This window comes from Equus caballus, chromosome 13 (assembly GCF_041296265.1).
Source record: "Equus caballus isolate H_3958 breed thoroughbred chromosome 13, TB-T2T, whole genome shotgun sequence".
Taxonomy (NCBI): Eukaryota; Metazoa; Chordata; class Mammalia; order Perissodactyla; family Equidae; genus Equus; species Equus caballus.
Genome location: NC_091696.1, coordinates 40336461 through 40359887, shown reverse-complemented (window position 1 = coordinate 40359887; position 23427 = coordinate 40336461). Strand labels below are relative to the sequence as shown.

Sequence of the window (23427 nt, the reverse complement as noted above, 5' to 3'; positions counted from 1 at the left end):
TTTTTTTCTAGAATCCACTAGTTTTCCTTAGCATACAAGCAAACCATCATTAAAAAGAGAGTTTAAGCTTTTCTTTTCCAATGCTTACAGTCATTATTTTATTTTCTGATCTTAATTCATTTGCAAGAACTTCTATCAATATTTAAACATTTTAATTTTCACCATTTTGAACAGTTTCTTTGTTCAATAGCTGTCATTAGATTTAGGTGATTTTTTTCTGTTAATGTTTTACCTGGTGACTCAATAGGAATGAGTCCCGAATTTAATCAAACGGCTTCCCAGCTTCACCTTTAATAGATTGATGCAATTAATGGATTACGTTAGTACTTTCCCTGATTCCAACCAGCCTTGAATTCCTGGAATAAACTCTACTTGATCATAACACTTTATTTCTTTGATGCTAGTAGTTTAGTCAAAAGACTTGTCTTTACATAAGTAAAATTTATTTATAGCTTTCTTCTCTGGTGCTATCTTTATCAGAACTGGGTTTTGAAAGAATGGAAGCACTCCTCATTACTTCCCATGGCAGAGGTTATTATCAACTTTGGCTGCATCTTATAATCATCCGGAGAGCTATTTAAAGCTGCTCTACCTGGCACACCCCAGACCACATGAATAGGAATTTCTAGCGTTGGGGTTTGGAAATCACTAGTTTTAAAAAGCTCACCAGGTGATTCTATCCTTCACACAAGTCTGAGAAGTACTGGGCAGGATTTGGAATTGTTTGAATAACACTGGCGCAATCTCTTTTACATAAGGTTACGTAGAGCTCAGCTGTGGACCTCTCTGATCTGGGGGTCTTTTTCGATGCTAAATCTTTCATCTCTTTTTCAGCAATTGGTTTCTTCAAGTTCTCTACCTTTTCTTGGGTCGTTTTATATATTTTTTCAAGCAATTAGCCATTTCACCTAGTTTATCAAATGTGTTGCCGTAGAATTGCATGTGCTATTCTCTTCCATTTTTCCTCTCTTCTGTGACTTTGGTTAAGTCTTCTTCTTGAGAGGACTATATTTTCTTTTTTTCTTAATCAGACTTGTGAAGGATTTAATCTGGTATTTTCAGAAGTGAGCTTTTGAATTTTTCTTCCTTTCTGCTATTCGTGCTTTCTATTCCATTGCATCCAGATTCTATTACTAATTTCCTATTCAGAATTGCTTTTAGTTTTTTTTGTTCTTATCCTAACCTCCTTGAGTTCATAACAAGTTCCTGTATTGTTTTATTTGTCATTCTTTAATGAAGGCATTGAAGGCTATTAATTTTCCTCTGACTACAGCTTTTGTCATATTCCATAGATCCTGTTATAAAGTTTTCTCTTATTAGTTGCCTTAAAAATATTGAATTTTGTTGTCTAGGATTGTGTTGCTCAATTTTTAAATTATAAAAATCTATTTCTAACATTATTTGATTATTATTAGAGAGAATTTGGCTTGAGCAAAATCTCTTTTATTTCATTTGTTGAGGCTTCTTTGTGTCCAGGTGTATGACAGATTTCATGGATACTAGAAACCAATAGTTATTTTCCATTAAGGTATATTTCTGTATATAGCTATTAAATTGAGTTTGTAGGTTGCACAATGCAATTTCTCCATTTCCTTACTTATTTTTATTTCTATTTATTTGCTTGATATGGAAAAGAAGCATGTTGATCTCTTCAACTACATATGTATTTTATCAAGTTCTCATTGTTTTTCTAAAGGTTTTCAGTTTTTCTTTTAAAAGCAGCAGATTTTTTTTTTTTAAAGATTGGCACCTGAGCTAACATCTGTTGCCAATCTTCTTTTTATTTTTTTATTTTCTTCTTCTTCTCCCCAAATCCCCTCAGTGCATAGTTGTATATTCTAATTGTGAGTGCCTCTGGTTGTGCTATGTGGGACGCCACCTCAGCATGGCCTGATGAGTGGTGCCATGTCCACGCCCAGGATCCGAACCGGCAAAACCCTGGGCCGCCAAAGCAGAGCGTGCGAACTTAACCACTCGGCCACAGGGCCGGCCCCAGATTTTCAGCTTTTGTATTTGGTGTTACTGTGTGCTTGTCACTGCCCCAAGTGCTTGTTACCATTAATTCATTTATTTAAGCCCCATGTCATTCCCAGGAGGAGGGTTAGATGTCCTCCCAGAGGAAACGGGTGTGAAACAACTCACCATGTTCCCAGAGTTAGTAAGAAGACGACGCAGGACTCAGACCAGGGCGGTTTGGATCCGGAGTCTCGCTCTCAACCATCGCCCTGCATCTGACATCCCCAGCATGGCTGGCCCTCCTCTTGTGAGTTGCCCCCTCATTACACGGCTAATGTGGGTTCCCCATCTTCTTATGGGATCCCATTCCTGCAGCCACAGTCCATGGGTCCCAGGTGAGCTCCAGACTGGAGCCAGAACAATCAACCCCCCTTGCTAAGATGTTTTTAGACTATGACTGAGAAAGTGCTTCACTCATTGAGTCAACAAAATGTAACTGAACACCTACTACGTGCCAGGCACTTAGTGCTGGGGGTAGAGGAGTGCTCAAAACAGACAAAACTTGGCCTCATGGAGCTTATCTTGGGATGAGACAGCCATAAAACAAAAACGGGAATAAATGATTTGTATATGAAAGCTGATAAATGCTATGGAAAACAAACACGATTGAGAGTGTGGGCGGGGGCACGCAATTTCACTGGGCTCATCAGGAAAGGCTTAAACGAGAAGGTGACATCTGTGCAAAAGCTTGAACAAGGAGAGGGAGGGAGACACACAGATCCCCGAGTGAAGAACATTCCAGACAGAAGGAAGAACCAGGGCAATGCTGTGAGGCTGGCCTGCCTGGCGTGGTCCAGAGACTGCAAGGAAGCCGGGGTGATGGAGGAGTGAGAGAAAAGGGGAGGGGTTAGCACATGAGGGGAGAGAGAGGAGGAGTGAGAGCGGTTTTAGTGTGCGTGTGAGGTGCGGGGAGCTAAAACCCCAATTAGGAGAAAACGGGAAAAGAGGAATTGGAGACAGCGAGAGAGACAACTCTTTTCAGGACTTTTGCTGCAAACGGATCAGAAACTTGGGGTACATGCTGGAGAGGGAAGTGGGGCCAGGAGAGGACTTTTGGTTTGTTTTAATCGGGAAAATAGCAGTAAGTTTGGAGACTGGAGGGAACAATGGTGTTGAGTGGGGAAACGGTGACAAAGGAAAGAACGAGGGAGGCGTTAGAACGAGGTCCACAGAGAGGTGAGTGAGGGAGGGTGAGTCTAGCGATGGAGGAGTGGGTCTCACGCGGAGCCTGGATCGTCTGTCCCTAAAAGCTTAGTCAATGTCCCAAAGCAGGCGAGTGGGGAAGTGAGGTGGGGGAGCTGTGGGAACTGCCTTCCGGTAGTTTCCTCCTTCCCCAGTGACCTAGGAAGCAGGGCCATCGGGAAGTGAGGCAGGAGGGGGATGTCAGGAACTGGAGGGAGTGTGAACAAGCGAGCGGCTAACATACGGGAGAGTGGCAGGACTAGCAAAACACAGCACGGAGGGCCCACTGGAGGCCCCTGGTTGTAGAGGGAGAACCTTTTACTTATGTGGCTGTGGGATGTGCCACTCAGGAGCTATGGCGGCCAGGCGTCTTACCATGTGCATTGTTCTGCCGTGAGAGAGAAGCAGAGACAAGAGATGAAGGGACTGACTTATGTGTTTGCGTGTCTGGTTCCAGCTCTTCCCAAGGCCTAGCTTTGTCTCTGACTGTCTTTCAGTTAGATTGTTCAAGTCCATCACGCACCTCAGTGTACCAGCTATGGAAACATAAACTCAGCTTGAGTGGCTTCAACTAATGCAGGGTTCATTCTCGGGTTCGAAAAAAAAAAGTCCACGGGTGGACTATATACACACAAGCACATCAGGGACCCAGGCTGCTTCTATCTTTCTGGCTCATCACCTCCAGCACTGGCTTCTATCCTCAAGCTCACAAGATGGCTGCTGGAGTTCCAGCTATCCTTTCTACATTCCAAAGAGAAAGAAGAGGAATGGCAGGGGGCAAAAGGGCACTCCTTCCAACTGATTTAGCACCCTCCCCCAAAGAATTTCTTGGAACCTCCACAATGATGTCTACTGTCCTCTTTTTGATCACCCCTAACTATAAGGAAGACTGGGAACCATTGCTCTCTGCTTGGGCACATCATCACCTCCAACAAATCTTTGTCAAGGGTTCTTTATCAAGCAAGAGGGGAACAATGGGTATTTGGTAGGCAGCTAACAAACTCTAGCAAATCCAATGGCCTTCCAATAAACCCCTTTTTCCCATAAGTCTTTTTGGAATGGATTCCTGGGACGTACAAGTAAAAGAGACTGGAGAGACACTGAGGAATCGCAATAGGTACCAGACGCGTTGAGATGTGGGTGCAGAGCAGAGGCTGCACACAAGACGGGGGAAGATGAGTTTGGGGGTCCAAGGCTGGGCCTATGAACTTAAAGATACAGGGGCTGGACAGAAGCATCTGTAAGACAGAGAACCTTCGAGAGGGATGAGCTAAGGTTAATAAAATAAAAGGGTATTTGGGCAAAAAATTTTGAGATTTAATGCCTGTTTCTCTCAACCCTTCTTTTGTAAGATGGTATCTTTTTAACGTTTTCCAAGGGCTTTTTCCTAACCCACACCGTTACTCTGTCACACCCATGCAAATAGTTTTTATTAATTATTGTTTGAGAAAATCCAAAATGACAAAAAAACTACTATGAATTAAGGAGCATTTTGCATTTATACAGCACCATAGCCCATATACACAGTGATCTACACTATTGATTCAGCTGACTGAGGATGCTGGGGCCTAAAAGGAACCAGCCTCCCCAAACAGTTGCTTTTCCTGAGACAGGTCACGAAACACTCCAATGTCACTCCCTCAGTGAGGACCCCCTACCAGCCTGTTTAAACTTGCCCTATTCTAGTCATCCTGGCAGATCTCTCCCTTTTTATTTCCTTCATAGTGCTCATCACTCTCTGATATTACTTGTTTACACATTTATTTACTTGTCTTGGCCCGTCTGCCCCACTAGAATGCAAACTTCACGAGGGCAGGAACTTTACGTGTCTTATTGATGGCTGAATCCCCAGCATGAGCACTGTCCTCGGTATCGAGTAGGTTCTCAATAAATATTTGGTGACTATTATGTGTTGAAGTCCTCCAGATAGGGCTTGGTACACAGTAAGTGCTCAATAAATGTTAACTCTCACCATCACCATCATCACCATTATCACCACCATCATCACCAACACCATCATCATCATCACCATCATTATCATCACCACCATCAGCACCATCATCAGCAGCAGCACCATCATCATCACCATTATTATCACCATCACCACCATCATCACCATCATCAGCACCATCATCACCACCATCACCATCATCACCATCATTATCATCACACCACCATCAGCACCATCATCATCACCACCATCAGCACCATCATCACCATTATCACCATCATCACAAACACCATCATCATCATCACCATCATTATCATCACCACCACCATCAGCACCATAATCATCGCCATCATCACCATTATCACCATCACCACCATCATCACCATTATCACCATCATCACCAACACCATCATCATCATCACCATCATTATCATCACCACCACCATCAGCACCATCATCATCGCCATCATCACCATTATTATCACCATCACCACCATCATCACCACCATCACCAACACCATCATCATCACCACCACCATCAGCACCATAATCATCGCCATCATCACCATTATCACCATCACCACCATCATCACCATTATCACCATCATCACAAACACCATCATCATCATCACCATCATTATCATCACCACCACCATCAGCACCATCATCATCACCACCATCAGCACCATCATCACCATTATCACCATCATCACAAACACCATCATCATCATCACCATCATTATCATCACCACCACCATCAGCATCATAATCATCGCCATCATCACCATTATCACCATCACCACCATCATCACCATTATCACCATCATCACCAACACCATCATCATCATCACCATCATTATCATCACCACCACCATCAGCACCATCATCATCGCCATCATCACCATTATTATCACCATCACCACCATCATCACCACCATCACCAACACCATCATCATCACCACCACCATCAGCACCATAATCATCGCCATCATCACCATTATCACCATCACCACCATCATCACCATTATCACCATCATCACCAACACCATCATCATCATCACCATCATTATCATCACCACCACCATCAGCACCATCATCATCGCCATCATCACCATTATTATCACCATCATCATCATCATCACCACCCCATCATCACTAGTGTGCTGGGCACAGTCCCAAACTGATAGCCCTAGTAAGCAGATTGGGCACCACTGACACACCATAAACATTTATTTTAAAGATAAAAAATGTCTGCCAAGGTAGTCTGAGACTTGGACGGGGAGTGTGTCCCCTTCTTGAACATCATGCACTGGGAAGACAGCAGAAAGGCTGTGAGCCCCCGGGGACCCAAGGTGCTGGGGCAGAACAAGGCCAGACAACCTCTGCAGAAATTCGGTGGTTTCTGATTTTCTCACTTCCTTCTTCATGGGGGGGGGGCTGGGGGAAGGGGTCTCTCCTCCTCCCCCGATCCCCCAAGCCCCGCCCTTGCCGACTGGTGGGGTTTCCTTCTGCACGGCAGGGGCGCCAGCTCCCCTTAGGCGCTTGCTTTTCCCTGCTCTCTCTGGATCTCTTCTCCAGGAGAGGATGCGGTCGGAGGAAAGTTATTTGCTAGCTAGAGCTCCCTCTGCTGATACACCGGGTGGAGGATTCGCTGGAAAAACCGCAGGTTTCAGAAGCACAGCTGGGCTGGGCATCCGGCAGGGCCTGCCTCTGCCTGTGGTCTGACCAGAGGCTGTTTCCTTCTCTTGGGCGGGGTGGGGCGGGGCGGGGTACGGGTGATGTCTGTCCGTGGCCGCAGGTGCTTTGGGAGCCCCGGGAGCTTTCGGCATCCTGGCTTTTCTCACCTCCAGGTGCTCAGGAATCCTGGTGCTCGCGGGTGCTTGCCGAGACACTCAGGGATAGGTCGCGGTGGGACGATGTTCGATGCCAAACTCTCCCACGGAGACTCAAAAACAGGTGACCCATGTTTACGCTGTCTGTTTGATGCAGAAGTGAAACTAAGCGGAGGTTTTTAATTTTTTAAGAGCACAGTCAGGGTCAATTTGTAGAGTCTGGGTAAAAACAGGCTCTAATAAACCAAAAAGAAACAGACACGTGATTAAGATGATAAAAAATAACCATGTGTTTGACTAAATTTGAGTCTCTGGCTGAAGTTTATTTAAATTCTGAAGGAGGCACGTCAGGCTCTGGCCCTCTGGTCCCCTCTGTCAGGACTGCCTGAGGGGAGGGCAGAGCATTTCTCCACCCACCAGCCTGCCAACGTGACCGAATGGACCTTCAACTCCGCCAGTGGCCGGTGCCCACATCTTCCAGGAAATACATGACACTCCTACGTCCAACATCCTGATCCTCTGCCCCCCAGCAGCCTTAGGACCTAGGTATTCTTTTCTTCACCTTTTACAGATGAAAATATTGAGAATCGGTAATGTTAGGCGACTTGCTTAAAATCACACAACTAAAAGGGTGCTGAGATGGTGATGGGTTCCAGGAAGCACCAGTTGGCCCGCTGGCTTGCTGCTGGAGGAACGCACCGGGCTCATTTCCGCTTGCCCTCCTGTGACCGGTGTGCATTCCACGACCCCAGCAACGTGCCGGAGAGAGGAGAGAGGAATGAGACAAGGTCCTGGCCCTTGGGGTACTTGGAGTCCTCTATCAAAGTCGAGAATTAGCTTGAATTAGATTTAGTGCTGCTTCCTCCAGGTAGCCTTCTCTGACTTCCCCTTTTCCCCTCTGATATCTTTGGACACTCATAATTGATGCTGCCCTACTGTTATTAATAAAACGAATAATACCTAATATTTTTCTGAACCCTCACTATGTACCAGTCTCCATAGAAAAGAATCTTTACACGGGTTATCTCATTAATCCTTATCAGAAATCTATGCGAAAGATCCTATTAGTATCTCCCATTTTACAGATGAGGCAACTGAGGCATAGAGAAGGTGACCAACTGATGCTAAAAGTCTCAGTTAAAAGGCGGGAGAGCTGGGAAGCTGTGTGACAGCTCCTTGAAGGTGAAGACCCCCTCCCTCTGACTTCCCTCACAGCCCCTCACTTAGCAGTGGGCACACCCAGCACCTTACAACTTGTAGTTGACTGATTGATTTCCTCCCCCCCCCCCCACTTGAACGTGGTGCGGAAACAAGATTTGCGGGTGGAGATGGGGAGGGAACCCCACACGTCGGTTGGTACCTCTTTAGAGTTCTGGTTCTCAGTTCACTCCAGAGTAGGAACCGTATTTAAAAAGAAAAAGTCCTCAGGGGACCTTCTTCATATCTCTATTTTGCTTGCCCAGCATGACGCCTGGCGCATAATCGGGTCCAATACATCTGTGTTGAATGACTGAATGAGCTTTAAAAATTCTAAAGAAACTTGCTGCTGTTGCTACAGCTGCTCTGCCAGAGTCTCGGGCGGGACTCCGGCTCTTTCTTCTCCATCAGGCTCCACGGAGATGCCGGAGGTGCTGTCTGTCTGTCTGTCTGGAGGCAGGAATATGGTCTTGGGTCCCTCTTCATCCTACAAACCTCACAGAAGCTGTTTATGGCCTCCATAACCTGCCCGGAGCTTTTAAACCTCTTTCTCACACGGCTTTTTATGAGTTAAGATACAAACAACTGCCTCTCTCTCCAGGGACTTGAGGGCACGAGTCCTTAACCTCCCTCCTTCAGCCTGTGGCCCTTGAGGGAGCTGACCCAGAGCATAGGCCCCAAAGGACTGTGGTTAAACGTGTCATGCACAGCAAGCAGAAACATCATTGCTGCTTAGCGGGAAAATGCAGGCGAGACCTTGAAGCAAAGATGGGAGGCCGGAGGGCAGAGGTGCTCAGAGCCCTCAGCGAGGCCTCTGCTGGGACGAGAAGCTCTGTTTGGACACTGAGGAAGAGTCCGGGGGACATGACATGATGATCTTGGGGACCATCTCCTCCAGTCCCTCATTTGGCACTAAAGAAACTGAAGTCCTGGGAGGAGAGTGACTTGCCCAAGGTCGTGTAGCATCACTGTGGCTGCATGGAATGGATAATGGCGGCTGCCTTCCCTGCACCTAGTCCCTCCTTCCTACAAGATCCTGATCCCTACAGAACGTCCAGGTGGCTGCAGGGAAGCTGGCTTCTCCTCAGTGCCAGAGGTGACAGATGGCGACCTTGGTCAAAGTAATCAGAACGTTGTCTTCCTGGCCGCAGTGATTGGTTTGGGGATGGCCTATGACCTAAAGCTAGTTCAATCAGAGAGAATCTCTGGACCTTTGAGGAGAATGCTGGGAAATACTGACCCTCCTTCCCCTGAGCTAGAAATGAATAAAAGATACAAGTAGTCTCAGGAACTGATGCTAGGCATCTTGCGACATGAAGAGAGAACCTCAGGATGAAGCAGACCCCATGAAAGACAGAGGAGAGATGGAAAGGAAAGAAATCCTGGGTCATAGTTCCGAGCTGCTGGATCAAACCTCACCTGATGTCTTTCCTCTGGAACGTTCAGTTACATGATCCCATAAACTCTATTTTTCAGAGAGTTAGAATAGGTGTTTTATTACTAATAAACAAAATACTCTCAAGTGATAAACAGACAACAGAAGATTCATGGCTGTAGGAGCTTGTCTCTCTTCTTCTACCTCACTCCTAGTTAGGTGGGCTGAGCCCAAAGGGAAGGCCTCTATGCCTGGCCAGGCTGTAGATCCTTGGAAGGCTGAGTCTGGTCTGGAGTTCAGCATCCCCACTAGCTGTCATTTTACACTCCCAGCTCAGAGAAGTAGGTTGGCTTATTACATGGGTCCAGAAAGCATTTTCTTGGTGGCCACTCCCGCCCCACCCCTAGGAACCCATGAGCACTTTGTGTGTATCTCCAAAGTGATGATGATATCACAGACATCTAGATGTGGCTTCTCCCCTAGACCCCGAGCTTGTGGAAGGGGAGACTAAGCCTCACTCACCTTTGGGTCCCTGCACCTGGCCCAGGGCCTGAGACAAGTTTGATGTTCATGGACACTTGTTGAGCGGATGAAATGATCGCTTTCCCCTCCCTGCCTCCTTCTCTGATGGATCCTCTTTAGGCCCCCATTTTCTTCCCTTTAAAAGTTAGGCTGAGGGTTCAAAGCATAATGGACAAGACGCAAAGCCTTCATCCCGAGTCCTCCATTCACACACTGGGGATTCGGTCTGCTGCTGTCTTTGGAAAGTGCTAGGTCCTGTCCAGGACACCCACTCCCTCGATGCACTCTCCATGTGTTCAGGCTGCTGTGTATAGAGGCCTGGACGAGAGGACAAGGAACGGAAAGACTGAGTCAGAGAAGGCTGGGGATGAAACTTGAGTCCATTGGGATCGTCAGTCTCAACCCTCATTGACAGAGGAGGAAGCTCGTGCCCTGGGAGGAGTCCTTCTGCCTCAAGGTCACCGGGACAGTCCAGTCGGGATGGGAAAGAAGCCCACTTTCCAAGGCAAGACCCCTCCCCGGGGAGCTGAGCCCTGTGCAGACAGGAAGGCAGACTTCAGGACGGATGGGAAGAAGGACCTGGTGAAAGGCTGGGCGGGGGGCGGGGGGGGGGGGGCGCCAGACTTTGGGGCTTGCAGCCCGGAAAGGTGGAGAAACTCCACGGGGTCTCCCTTTCCTCGCTAAAGCACTTGCTTGCCAACTGGGGTTGGAGTCTCTTGGCTTGTGCGTCCTTAGGGACCGGAGAAGTGACTCAGTGAAGAGCTTAGCACATCGTTGGCACTAGGGGGTGGGAAGTGATTCAGGAGTCACTCAGAGACTCATTCATAGCCTCTCCCCTGCCCCTATAAGCCAGGGATGCAGGCTGCGTGAGACCCTTCTGTGGCTCTGACGCTCCTGAAGAACCGTTTCTCCCGGCTCCAGCTGCCCAGCGGTCTTTGTGACCCCGGAAGACCCCTGGCTCGCAAACTCCGGGGCGAGGAGCCGGCTGCACTCAGCGGCCTCGTGCTTGCTTCCCACATGGAAGGCAGGAGCTCAGGACCCTCCGATGCTCCTCACCTCCCCTTGATTCTGAGCGGGCCCACCCTCCCCCAAAGCTCCCTCTGCTTTTCTTCCCCCGCCCCTTTTTCTCTGTCGCGGGAACTGAGCCCCTCTCCCCTACCCGACTCCGTCTCGTGTCTTGGGGGTGTCTGTCCTCTCTGCTCGCCCCCACCCCCTTCCTTTCCCTCCTCCTTTTTCCTCCCTCGCTCCGCCCCCAGGCCCCGCCCCTCGCCACCCCGGCCCGCGTCCCCTCGGCCCCTTGCGGGTCCCCCGGCCCCCCTGCCCCGAGGAGGGGTGTGGGGAGGGGAGCCCCGCTAGGCCCCCACCCTCCCTGCGCGCCCTTCCCGAGCGCGCGCGCCCGGCGCCCCCTCCGCGGCCTCGCGCTCCCCGCCTCCCCGCCTTCCCCTCCTCCTGGTGACGTCCGGGTCCCTGCCCGTCTGAAAACTCCGCGCCGCGGCGGCGGAGGCGGCGGCGGCGGCGGCGGCGGAGGAGGAGGAGCAGCGGCGAGCCGAGGCGGCGGCGGCGGCGGCGGCCGGAGCGGGAGCCCGAGCGGCAGCCGGCGGCCGCGGGAGGCGCGGGGAGCGCGGGGGCGGCCCGAGCGCCCGGGGTCCCCGCGCCCCGCTCGCCCGCCGCGCTCCGAAGATGGTGGCGGCGCCGTGCGCCCGGAGGCTGGCCCGGCGCTCGCACTCGGCGCTGCTCGCGGCGCTCACCGTGCTGCTGCTGCAGACGCTGGTCGTGTGGAATTTCAGCAGCCTCGACTCCGGGGCCGGCGAGCGCCGCGGGGGCGCCGAGCAGCCGCCCCCAGCCCCGGCCCCGCGCCGCGAGCGCCGGGACCTGCCCGCCGAGCCGGCTGCAGCCCGAGGAGGCGGCGGCGGCGGAGGACGGGGGCCCCCGGCGCGCGCGCGGGGAGGCGGCCCCGGAGAAGCCCGGGCGCAGCGGCCGGCCAGCCGGGGGTCACTGCCCGCGCGGGCGCTGGTAAGATGCCCTTTCGGCTCTCGTCCCGGAGGAAGGGAGGGAGGGAGAGAGGAGGGAAGAAGAGAGGCAGCCCCGACCCCACGCCCCCCAGCCCTGGAACCCCAATCTTCAGACTGGGACTCCCCAAGCCTGCTGGCTCCACATCTCTTTCCCCTGGAAGCCGGGGTGGGGTCCCTGGCAAGGCTCAGGCGCCGTGGGCTGCCCCATCCCGACTCTGAGGTCTGCCCCCTTGGGGTCTGGGGAAGTTAGCTCCGGAGGAAGCGCTTTGGGGGTTCCTGGAGCCTGGCTGGGTTCCTGTTCCCCGTCACTCTCGCTGGCGCCCCGACTCGCTCTGTGCATGTGGGTGTTGGCGGCTTGCTCCCTGTCTGAGTGCGTGGATCTTGCCGCGGATCCTTGGCCGCTGCTCCGGTGCTGCTCGCAGCATCTCTGGTTTTTGCTGAGCCGAGTGCAGACCACTCCGTCCCCTGCTTGCCTCCTGGTTGTCTTTGCCTGGCCCGAGAGGGGGTCTGGGATCGGTGCCCCAAGTCCCCAGCGTGTCTCTGAATCAAGACTCAGTCTTGGGTGCCTGGTCTTACTTTGGGTCTCCGGTCTCCCATCTCTGGATGTCTCCTCCGTCTCTAACCTTGCCCTCTCCTGGTGCCCTCTCCGACTTTCCTTGCGGGCTGCTCTCCAGTGTCCGGGTACGGCCCCTTCTCGATGCTTGTCTCTGGCACTCTGTCTTGTGTGTAGCTGGTTCCTGTCAACAGCCGTGTGTCTGACCACACAATCATGACTTCGGCTCCTGTGGATTTTCTTTGCCCTTCTTGGATGTGAACGCTCTGTGCTTGGAAACTCTTCCTTCCACAGATCTTCTGGGGCCATCTGGGTGTCTTCCTGTCCCCGACTTCTCCAGGGATGCCTTTCATGCCTTCTTTGGGCCGCCTTGCTGAGCCCACTGAACCAGGAGCACACAGGTCTGGAGGTCACAGTCTCCAACGTTGGGCCAGGGTCTCAGCACCCGGTCATGTGAGTGTCTGTCTGAAGGCATAACGATGTGGCGTGTGTCTGTCTGTGTCTTCATCATACCACTTGCCTACAGGGATTCTCCCAGCCCTTGGGGGACATTAGACACCAGGGGGTATTTTCAGGATCCGCAGGCACTGAATGCACGTCTCTGTCACTTGTCACTTTGGGAGCCCTCACTGAAGGCTGCCTTCGGCACAGCGTGGTGCTTTTTGATCTGCTAAACTTCTTTGGAGGCAACAGTAACCCTCTTTGCCGGAGGATGGCCCTTTGTGCCTGCGGGCTGAGCCAGCCCCAAGACGTGATGCGATGGCATTTCATGTTCCTGGCTGTTCGGTGTGGGTAGCTGGGAGATGTCTTTCCCCCGTTTTTGGGGAGGAGAGTGGAGTGAGGTTCCTGATGGAGAACCAGAACATTCTCAAAGTCCTGCGGCCTCTTGTTTGTGGCAAAGGGTGCTCCCCGACGCTGCCTTGGAACTCTTGGAGTGGATAGTGATGTGTTTGGGCAGAGATGCAATTAGAAGTTCTTTCTGGATTCGGAGCCCTGCTGGGAGGCAGGGTGGGAGGAGTTCTGGATGTGCGCTGCTGGTCCAGGGTGGGAACACGTAGGGTGGACATGAGAGACAGGAGACTTAGTGTCTCCTTTGCATCTGGGGTTCAGACGGGCATCAGGAGGCGCCTTTTGGGTGCAAATTCCACCTGTTGCAACAAGCGGAAAGAAGGCGGGAGGCCTGGCTGGCTGATTTCTTCCTGAGTCCCTGACGCTGTGAATACTCCGTCTACACCCCCTCTTTGTGCGTTCAGTTCAGTGTCTTAGTCGCTCACCTCCCAGCTCAGCCACAGAGAGGTTTGCAGTTGGAGGGGTGGGTGGGAGCATGCCACTTTTCCTTTTTTATTCTTTTTGGAATTCCAGTTCTAGCCGCAGAGTTGCTTTGATTTCCTGAAACTCCGCTTTCATAATCTTCAAGATCAGTTAACTGTCCCCCAGCCACATCTCCCAATGTCTCCATTTATTTACCTTCTGCTATAGACGTCTACTATGTATTTTTTTATTTTTCCTGTCTTCCTCCCTTCTTTGTGGTTGTCTACCATGCTGTTGTTCACTCTTCTCTCTCCGGGATTTGGATTTTATTTTATCTGCTTTTGCGACTCCTCTGTTCTCCCTCCCCCAACATCTACCCCTATGTCCTGCTAGTTCCTGAAACTACAGTGCAGACATGCTGGGTGCAGCGCGGGTCTGTCCTCCTCCGACTGTGCCCACCCGGCCCCTGCCCTTCCGTGAGCTCAAGGAGACCAGAAGGGGGCAGGCTGTTCCCAAAGTCTCGTGTCGCCGGAGCTGGGGTTGCAGGCTAGGCGAGGACCAGACCATTTCTCGAGCCTCTGAGGCCCCTGCAACATGCGGTTTGTCTGCAGACCTTGGCGAAGCTGCTGGCATGATGCTTTGGAGGGAGATTCGGGAGTGAGACATTAAAAAAAAATTCGCTGTGATTTTCCAGATGGCTCTTGTAAGGAGCTGCTGAGGCACAAGCCTGGAAGATGATGCCTCGTCTGTGGGCTCTGTTGCGGGCGGGAGTTGGGTGGAGTCGTCAGTTGTGGTTGTCACGTGCAAGGGGAATCTGTGGCCCGGGTGGTGATGGTGGGTGTGTCCCAGAGTGTCAGGCAGGCGTTGTGTACAGAGCACTTTCCAAATCAGACCTTGCTGCTTCCTGTGCCCACCCTCCCAAGGCTTCTGTACTCCCCTCTTTTGTGTTTGGGGGGCTGCGTCCCAGTGGAAGGACCCAGTTGTATTTTTGGTGCATTTTAAGAAGCCAAGAAGACACTCAGTTTCTCAAGCAACAGAGTCAGAGAGCGTGAGGATAGAGGCAAGATGGGCAGATCCATAGAAGATTTGTAGGCTCCCCTTTTCCTCTCAGCCTCTTTCAAAGCTGTTAAATATTCGAATCATTGCGTGAATTGCAGCTGAGTTTTGTGGCTGTGACACTGATGCCTGCATTGGGTCTCCAGTAAGCTGTGGATTTTCCTGTCATCTCGGAATTTAAGAAACAGATGGGCTCACTTATAAAGGGAGCAGAAACATGACGGAGGGCGTCAGAAAGATCACGCTACAGGTTCTGAATAGAATTGGAGAAAATGAAAGAGAGCTGTGTGTGTTAATGTAACGAATGTTTATTGATCCACTTGAGGTCCTCAGATTTATTGCTTGTGCCCTTAGATAAACTGATCTCACTAAGTTTCATTTAAGAAACCTAATTTTCTACTGCCCTTCCACACACACATACACACACACTCTCTCTCTCTTAAAGTAGAATGGGGTTTCTGTGTTGTCTGACTCCTTTGAAATGTTGATTTTTCGGCAGAAATTCCTCATACTTCACATTACTCAGATAACTCAGGACTTTTTCAGACATTGGCAGTGACTTTGAAAAATGGGTTCACTGTATCCGGATTGCCTCTGGTTCTAACGGGCTCAGAGGCGTAGCTTTTCTTTCTATCCAAATGTTTTGAGACCAGAGGGTATTTTCTTGATGGTTTGCTGTTTTCACACTCTCAATGGAGTTTTATTTTGCTTGAGCAATGCAATACACTTGGTATACAGAAATATGCAGCATTGAACAATATTTATCTTACTGCACACGTTGCCATCTGCTTAATCATATACTGGAAAATGTTAAGTAAAATCGATAAATAAAGGTAGAAATTTTATGCATAGGTATATGTAATTTTATATATGGGTATAAATTTTATATATATATATATTTAGTCGTCTTAACACGTTAGATATTCTCTCTAGTTTGTCAAGTTTTTTTAATGTTCCAGAAAGTTGAGTGACAAATGCTTGCTATTGTGCAAATGAGAAGCCAAGGCAAAAGTTACTGTTTGCTAGAGATTGTCCGACTTTGATCCATGGTCTTAACAGAAAAGGAAATTTGGTGTCTTAAGCTAGAGCAGATACCTGACATCATTGTGTGTGTGTGTGTGTGTGTGTGGGCATGTTTTCCCTAGAAAATAAAATATCCTTAAGGATATCTCTGTAGTAAGGGGCTGCCCTCCCACCCAGAGCTATTTATAACTGGTGGGGCCATAATTCTCCCTGCAGAAAGACTGAAATGCACAGTGCCCACATAATTGGATGGCCCGGGTCAGGGCTGACCGAGTCTCTGTCTTTTGGTTAATTCTGCCCTAAGAGCTGTCACTTAGGATAACTCCCTCTCTTTTTCCTTTTGCATCTCCTCATTTCTATTGATCCCAGTCCCCATCTATCAGAAACAAAGAGAAAATTCTCTGGGGAAGATGAAAAATAAATAAAACACAAACTCAAATCCAGCAAGACCGAAGTTCAAAAGAAGGGCTGTGGGAATAGGAGAAAAAGTCACAGGAAATGTGTGCCAGGCCCTGGTGCAAATGAAAGAGACCTCCATTACGTGTCCTTGAGTCTGACATATGTGGGTTCAGATCCCAGCTCTGCCGTTTGCCATCTCCGTGATCTTTGGCAAGTCCTTCTAACTTCGATCCTCTGTAAATTGGGGTGACCTCATAGGATTGTGTGAGAATTAAATGTAATAATACGTATGAATCGATTTGCGCCTGGCACATAAGAAATGCTCAGATGTGAGCTGTTGCTCTTAAAAAGAGATTCTTAGTATGTTTCAAAATAAGCAATTTTGTCCAATTATGTGTTTTCCCACGCAAAGTACGGTTTGAGGGAAATCCAAGACGGCAGAATGCATCTAGCTTCTTCTGTGTGCACTAGCCTTGGAGCAGGATGGCATGTGCTAGAGGGAGGAGTGCTAACATTTATTGAGTGCCAGCTGTATGCCAAGCATCCTTTAGGTGTGTTGCATGCATTCTATTATTAAATGCTCACCAAAAACAAAGTTCAGGATGGAAGAAGATATTACCCAACTAATAGAAAATTGAAGCTAGGGACACCAGCCTAGAAATTGCAGGTCTTCTGCGTGCCAGATACGTAGCAGGAATAATGAGGGCTTTGCAGATATTGCCTGTCTCAGTGAATCTTTCTGATTCTGTGGGATAGGACTGTTGCCGTCCCCATTTCACAGATGAAGAAACTGAGGCTCAGGGAGGTGAAGCAGCTTGCTCCCTGAGATTACCATGCTGGGGAGTAGAAGACGTGGGTCCAGCCCCAGGCCTGCCCCAGTCCAGTTGACGTATAGATTTCTGAGCACCTTGTCCATGTAGTTCTTTCAAAAACCCTAAATGCAGCCAAGTCACTCCTGAAAATCTTTATACCACTTTTCTCACTTAGTGTTGCAGATTCCTAAAAATGTGCAAACGCTCAGGGCCGGCCCGGTGGCGCAGCGGTTAAGTGTGCACATTCCGCTTCGGGGGCCCGGGGTTTGCCAGTTCGGATCCCGGGTGCAGACATGGCACCACTTGGCAAAAGCCATGCTGTAGCAGGCATCCCATGTATAAAGTAGAGGAAGATGGGCATGGATGTTAGCTCAGGGCCAGTCTTCCTCAGCAAAAAGAGGAGGATTGGCAGCAGTTAGCTCAAGGCTAATCTCCCTCAAAAAAAAAAAAAAAGTGCAAACCCTCAAAAAGGAGCAGATAGGTAGTTTTCTTTGAAGCAGACCTGTAAATAATGAGACAAATAGAAGGATGATCGTAATAATAATGCCTAGATGGCTGTTATGATGTTTCAAGTCCTTTGTTTGTATTAACTCATTTACTCCTTCAGGGCAGGTACTATCATGGTTTCAACAGCCAGCAGTCATGATGCTCATATCTCACCTGGCCCTGGTCGGGGTGTTTACCAATGTTAACTCATCCAGGCCTCATGCTCCTAAGGTCCACGGTTATGAATGGCACAGCCAGGATTTGCACCTAGGCTGTCCATGCTCTTAACTGCTCTGCCCTACAGCCTCTCTCTTAGAAGCATCTCGTGGGAGTCCCCAACCTTGGAACCACAGCACTCATTTAAGGAGGCACATGGGTGATTGATTCGGTCATAATGCCCAGCCCCGAGGACGTTTTATGGTCCTGGAAAAGAAGGTGTCACCCTAGAGTGAAATATGCATCGTGCCTACCAGGCAATGATGGAACTTGAGCTGCCCGGCGGGCAGAGTAGGGAGTTTTGAATTCAGCTCCTCCTAGACAGGGCAGGAGGGGGAGAGGGCACCAGGCAGGGCTCCTTGGCTGGGGGAAACACCCTTTCCTTCATCAGCAGCTGGCTTCCTGCTGCTCCGCTCATCCCACGCAGCGGCTCTGTGGTTCTCTCCGGAGGAGCCCACGACTGGCCCCGGGAGCCTGGGCGATGCAGCGAGGTATCTCTAAGAACACGCAGCCCGGGTATCTTGTGGGCGCTTCCTTCCTTCCGCCTGCAGCAGAAGCGGCCCGTTTGCCCGCAGATACGCATCAGGTTGTTTGCCTCTGATCCCTGTGGTGGGGTTGCCTCCTCCCTCATTGGAAGCCAGAGAGGTTACAAAGAAGGTGGCAGGGACCGCGGCTGGCGCGTGTGTCGTCTTAACCCCTTTGACGCTGTAGCGAGCAGGGAGACTGGCATTGTTAGTATCAGGGCCTGGGAGCCCTGACGTCCCGTCCCAGCCAGATGGCAAAGGGGTGGCACCCTAAGGGCATTCTCCAGTCTTTTTAGGGGGAAGATCTCCCCCTTCAGGGCCATCTGTGGGCAGCTAAATAGATTTGGTCTGTCTTGGGCCTGGCGTGTCCCGGCCAGGTGACTGCTGGCTTATCTGGCCGTCTAATCCTGGCTCGCATGTCTGTGGATGCTAATGACTAGCATCTCCTCCCAGGGACTCCTTGGCTGTAATCCCTGGCCTCGAGGCACATTGTTTAAACCCACAGGAGTTAAGTTTATGGGGCAGAGAGATTGATGCAAAGGTCATGAAGAGGAAGGGGAGGAAGATTTCCATGCACTAGACGCTGTGGAAGTTCTAGAAAGACATGATCTTATTGAATCTTTACAACATCCTGCAAATTAAGGGCTGTTAGTCCCATCTCTGTTTTACTGATTATAAATAATAAAAATGAAGGCAATAAGTTAGATGAAAGTTAAATAGCCGAGAAGTGGCCAGACTAGGAATTGAAGGTTGGTGGTGACTCCAAAGGATGCATTCCTAGTCTCTACTCAATTTAGAGTCAGTAAGTCCTTTTTGGTTCCTTGGCCCTCCCTTTCTCCCCTCCCTCTCATCCTTTCATGCATGCATGCATCTACCCATGCATCCATCTATCTATGCAGGCATGCATGTGTGCAGCTGTCTATCTATGCAAGCATGCATCCATCTCTCCATGCAGGCATGCACCTGTCCCTCCACCCATCTCCCACTCCAGTACCTAGAGCATGCCAGGCACTGTACCTGGCTCTGGACCTGTCTTTGTGAACAGGACAGGTGTGCTCGCTGCCCTCGGGGAGAATATCAGTCCAGCAGGTAAGGTTAGGGCCACGGCTGATAAACGGCCTATCAACAGACGTTCCTCCCACGTCCTAGCCCAGTTCCTTGCTGATCCCCTTCCCATGATGACCTCTGGGACACAAGAGGAAGGTGTCCTCTGGACAGGTAGGGGCCAGCAATAGTGTGATTCAGGGCCCTTTGGAAACCCCCAAAACTGCCAGCCATGCGGCCTGGACTGCTGCACTCACAGGGGTCAAGCTCTTCTTAGAGCTGACTAAGGAGCCCAGAGATGGGCACTGAGCCGCCCCAGGTTTGCAAGGGGAGCAGGTGGTCAGATGCTGTGGGGCCTGGGAGGTGTGTCACGTGATGTTTAGTTTGGGGTGGGAGGCAGGGCTCTGCCATTCATATGTGTGTGACCTGGACATGTTACTGCACCTCTCAGGGGCTCAGTGTCCTCATCTGCAGTGCAGGAGCCAGGCAGGCACCCCCCTGGAAGGGCCTGGTGGTGAGGCTCAGCTCCAGCCTGTGGTCCATGCTCCCATCTTCCTTCCTGACGCAGCCTCGCGGTGAGGGATGTTTGCCAGAGACGCCCCCAGATTCATGGCCCTGGGTGGGTTTTGTTTGGCTCACACAGTATGTTAAAATAGAAAGGCACCAAAATTTAAGCATTAGGAAATGCTATAAAACGCTGTGGGTTTTTGGAATGCCTTTAAAAAGTCACAAGATCTGGCAGCACTGGGCCCCTTCTTTCTTATTTGCAAGTGGCCAAGCAGAGGAGGGGCTTCCCTGAGACCCTCCGGATTCCCAAGAGCCCCCCGCCCAAGGACTCTGCTTTGGCTTCTGATACCTGACTGGCCCCTTTAAGCTGTCGAGTTTGCAACCTCTGTTTGGAAGGTCTCGGCGTTCACTGTGCTGAGCTAAAAATAAGTATCTGTGGTCACCTTTCAATTATCCCTGTGTGGTTTATTCACAGCACTTATTTACCTCTGCTGCCGTTGCTTTCCCCTGGGCCTGGCCGAGGTTTCTTCCCTCCCTCGCTGTTGGAGTATACCCAGGATATGCAAATTCTTAGAAGCACTAGGCCATTGTGAAGCCAGTGTCCTCAACAAAAATAGAATCGTGCGTTCTACAATTTGGTAAACTCGTTTCCCCTTTGTTGGGGGTGAGGGTAATATGCTATTTTCAGTCATCCGCCTTCCCCTTTCTGGGCTCCCCACAACCTTGCCCCCCCCATAACGTGTGTGGGGACGTTGAGAGTTGTCAGAGAGCTGGCGGGCTCTGGTGGAAGGGTGGAACATTCCGGAGCATCTTGGGTTGGGTTCCGACTCCGTCAGGGATGGACTGTGACTTTCATCTCCTTGTGTCTTTTTGGCACATTCTGGAAGATGATGTGAGTAAGCCCACCCTCCCTCACTGGGTTGTGAGGGTCTCATCTGATAACCAGATCAGAAAGCACTTTGAGGCTCAGGAAACCCTGCCTGAATGTAAGACGGGGTCCCGTCTTAGAGCAGAAGAATGTGGGGCGTTCACACCAGTGGGCTCCGCTCCCTCACACCTTCTTGTGGTCGCTGGGGAACGATCCGTGAATGAATGAATGAATTCCACCCGCCCATCCGTCTGCCCATTGATTCGACAGCGTGGTTGAGGGCCTACTGTGTGCCAGACGCTGTGCAAGTACAGGTGAAGATGGCTGTGGCCCTGCCCTCGGGTGTTTATGGTCTGGGGGGAGGATGACCCCCAAAGGCCAACAAGAACATTTAAAAAAGTTAAATTGTTACAAGTGCAGGAACGGAAACAATTGGGGTGCTGAGAGAAAGCAAGAGGCTATGGGTGAGGATTATTTTGGACACTGTGGCCTAATTTTACTTTACTAGATCCTATTTTTGGTTGAGGACTTATTTGCATGGACACTTTTTGCCAGAGTAACTGCAGACTGACCCCCAGAATCCCCGAGTGTAGTACGCACCCCAGTTCTGACACAGCAGTGATTGAAGGTGCTACATAGGCAAATGGTCTTTATTATAGCAGCTTTTAATAGTTTCTAGTCATATCTGTACGAAATTTATTCAGTTCTTAAATTTTGCAGAAGTTTTTTTACATACTTTTTTTTTTTTGGTGAGTAAGATTGGCCCTGAGTTAACATCCGTTTCCAATCCTTGTCTTTCTTCTTTTTTTTTTTTTTGCCTTCCCAAAGCCCCAATATATAGTTGTGTGTCCTAGCTGTAAGTCATTCTAGCTCTTCTGTGTGGGATGCCACCATGGCATGGCTTGATGAGTGGTGTGTAGGTCCACCCCCAGGATCTGAATCCTGGAGAACCCTGGGCCGCTGAAGCAGAAAGCATGAACTTAACCACTTGGCCACAGGGCTGGTCCCCTAGATCCTTTTTTTAACCAAAATGTACTATATATACAAAAGTGCACGCATTCTGCTAAATGTACAGCTTGGTGAATGTTTGCAAACAACACACCCAAGAAACCCACACGCATATCAAGAATCGGGACATCCATGACATCCCCAATGCACCCCTCCCCTGCATCCTGGGTGAATATTTTTAAAATTGTATTAGCTGTGTATTTCTTTAAATGTTTATTACGGGAAATATATAAATATAACCAATCAAAATGACGGCTTTGGAGCTCTTAGTGCTTAGCATGTGGATAAAGTGGAATTTGAATAAAAGTTGTCAGTTAAAATATGGAAATGTGTAAGTAATAGTACCAAACCCTAATTCTGATCCTAATCCTGACCTCTACTTGGATGGCAAATGACTGTCAAGGAGATGCTGAAATGACCAAGGTTTGGTCACCGTTGGCTTAACCAGTTTGAAGACCCCCTGCTCCTCTGGTAAATGGTGGTGCTGTTTTGGTTAGACGTTGGGAGGGACTGTGCGCTGGGTTTGAGTGGAAGTCTCTGTCTTGGATCCTCTCTGATGTTCCCGGTTGCCGTCTGCGTTGCTCCTACAATTATGGGGCTCCGCAAGCCCTCCTCTGGCCTCAGGTCTGACCCTTCGTGTGCGTCTGTTGAATTCCTGCTGAGCGTTCGCTGCATATTGACTGTGCTCGAGTCCCCCATGTGTCGGACATGGAATTAGCCGTGATGGATGAATCCCCAAATGGGCCCGTAATGACCACATTAACTTAACCCTGAACCGAGACCCTCCTGTTCAGAACCAGGACAGCAGAACCACAGTAGAATGCGAACAGCAATTCAAAAGGGCAGTGGAGACGGCTAATCGTGTTGTAATGAGCAAGGCACGAAGCAATAAAAAACGGAGCCCAAGGACGGCGTGCTAATTTCTCCCAAGTCTTAGCACTCCACCAGACTCACGTTAATAAAATAAACAAATGTTTTTGGTAATGGAGAGCTAATGTAGACATTATTTAAGGATAGTATTAAAAGGAGATTAGATGAATCAACTAAGACAGTGGTTACCTCATTAAGCATCCTCTCTTTGGGGATGCAAAAAACTTCTCTTTCTTTTTTTCCTCTTTTCTTGTGAAATGGGGCTTTATTAATTAGAGATGTAATAGGAAATATTTTTTTTTTCCCAGGCTAGTGGCTGTCTTCTGTTTATTTTTTAATGTAGGACCATGCTTTGCAGATGTTCTGTTTGAAATAAAAGCCTATTCATTGTCTCTCTCTCTCTCTCTCTCTTTTATCCCCAGCTCAGAAGGGGAAGCTGATATAAAAGATAGAAACAAGAGAGCCCCATTTGCTCGTCATCAGGCTTCATGGAAGATTCCATTCCTGATGTAAAATGCCCTCATTACCTGCTTTTTCTCGTGGTCCTCTTGAGCACTAGTTTTGGAATTGTAACATCTGATTCTCTCTTGTTTAGAAGATGAGGTGATGACAGAGAAGAGGGTGGAGATGACCTCACAGGGGCTGTTCAGAGAAGAGCTGGGCGGTTTGCAAAGGGGCGTGGACTTGATTATTAACTCTTCTTAGGTTGAGAGGCTGACTGCT

The 23427-nt window shown here is 49.7% G+C and overlaps 1 protein-coding gene and 1 long non-coding RNA gene across 2 annotated transcripts in view; one reads left to right on the top strand and one right to left on the bottom strand.

Annotated features, from left to right (window-relative positions):
• Nucleotides 1–6361: 6361 nt before the first annotated feature.
• LOC111767554 (uncharacterized) lies at nt 6362–11958 on the bottom strand. The gene is made up of 3 exons (XR_002799317.2): nt 11824–11958; nt 10076–10393; nt 6362–7217 (listed from the first exon to the last, which is right to left on the bottom strand). It is a non-coding gene; the product is annotated as an uncharacterized lncRNA (long non-coding RNA).
• XYLT1 (xylosyltransferase 1) overlaps nt 11586–23427 on the top strand; it is a 303508-nt gene continuing 291666 nt past the window's right edge. Inside the window, exon 1 of the mRNA XM_023616263.2 lies at nt 11586–12088. Coding sequence (XP_023472031.1) covers nt 11756–12088 — 333 coding nt within the window. The 5' untranslated portion in view covers nt 11586–11755. The remainder of the gene's footprint in view (nt 12089–23427) is intronic.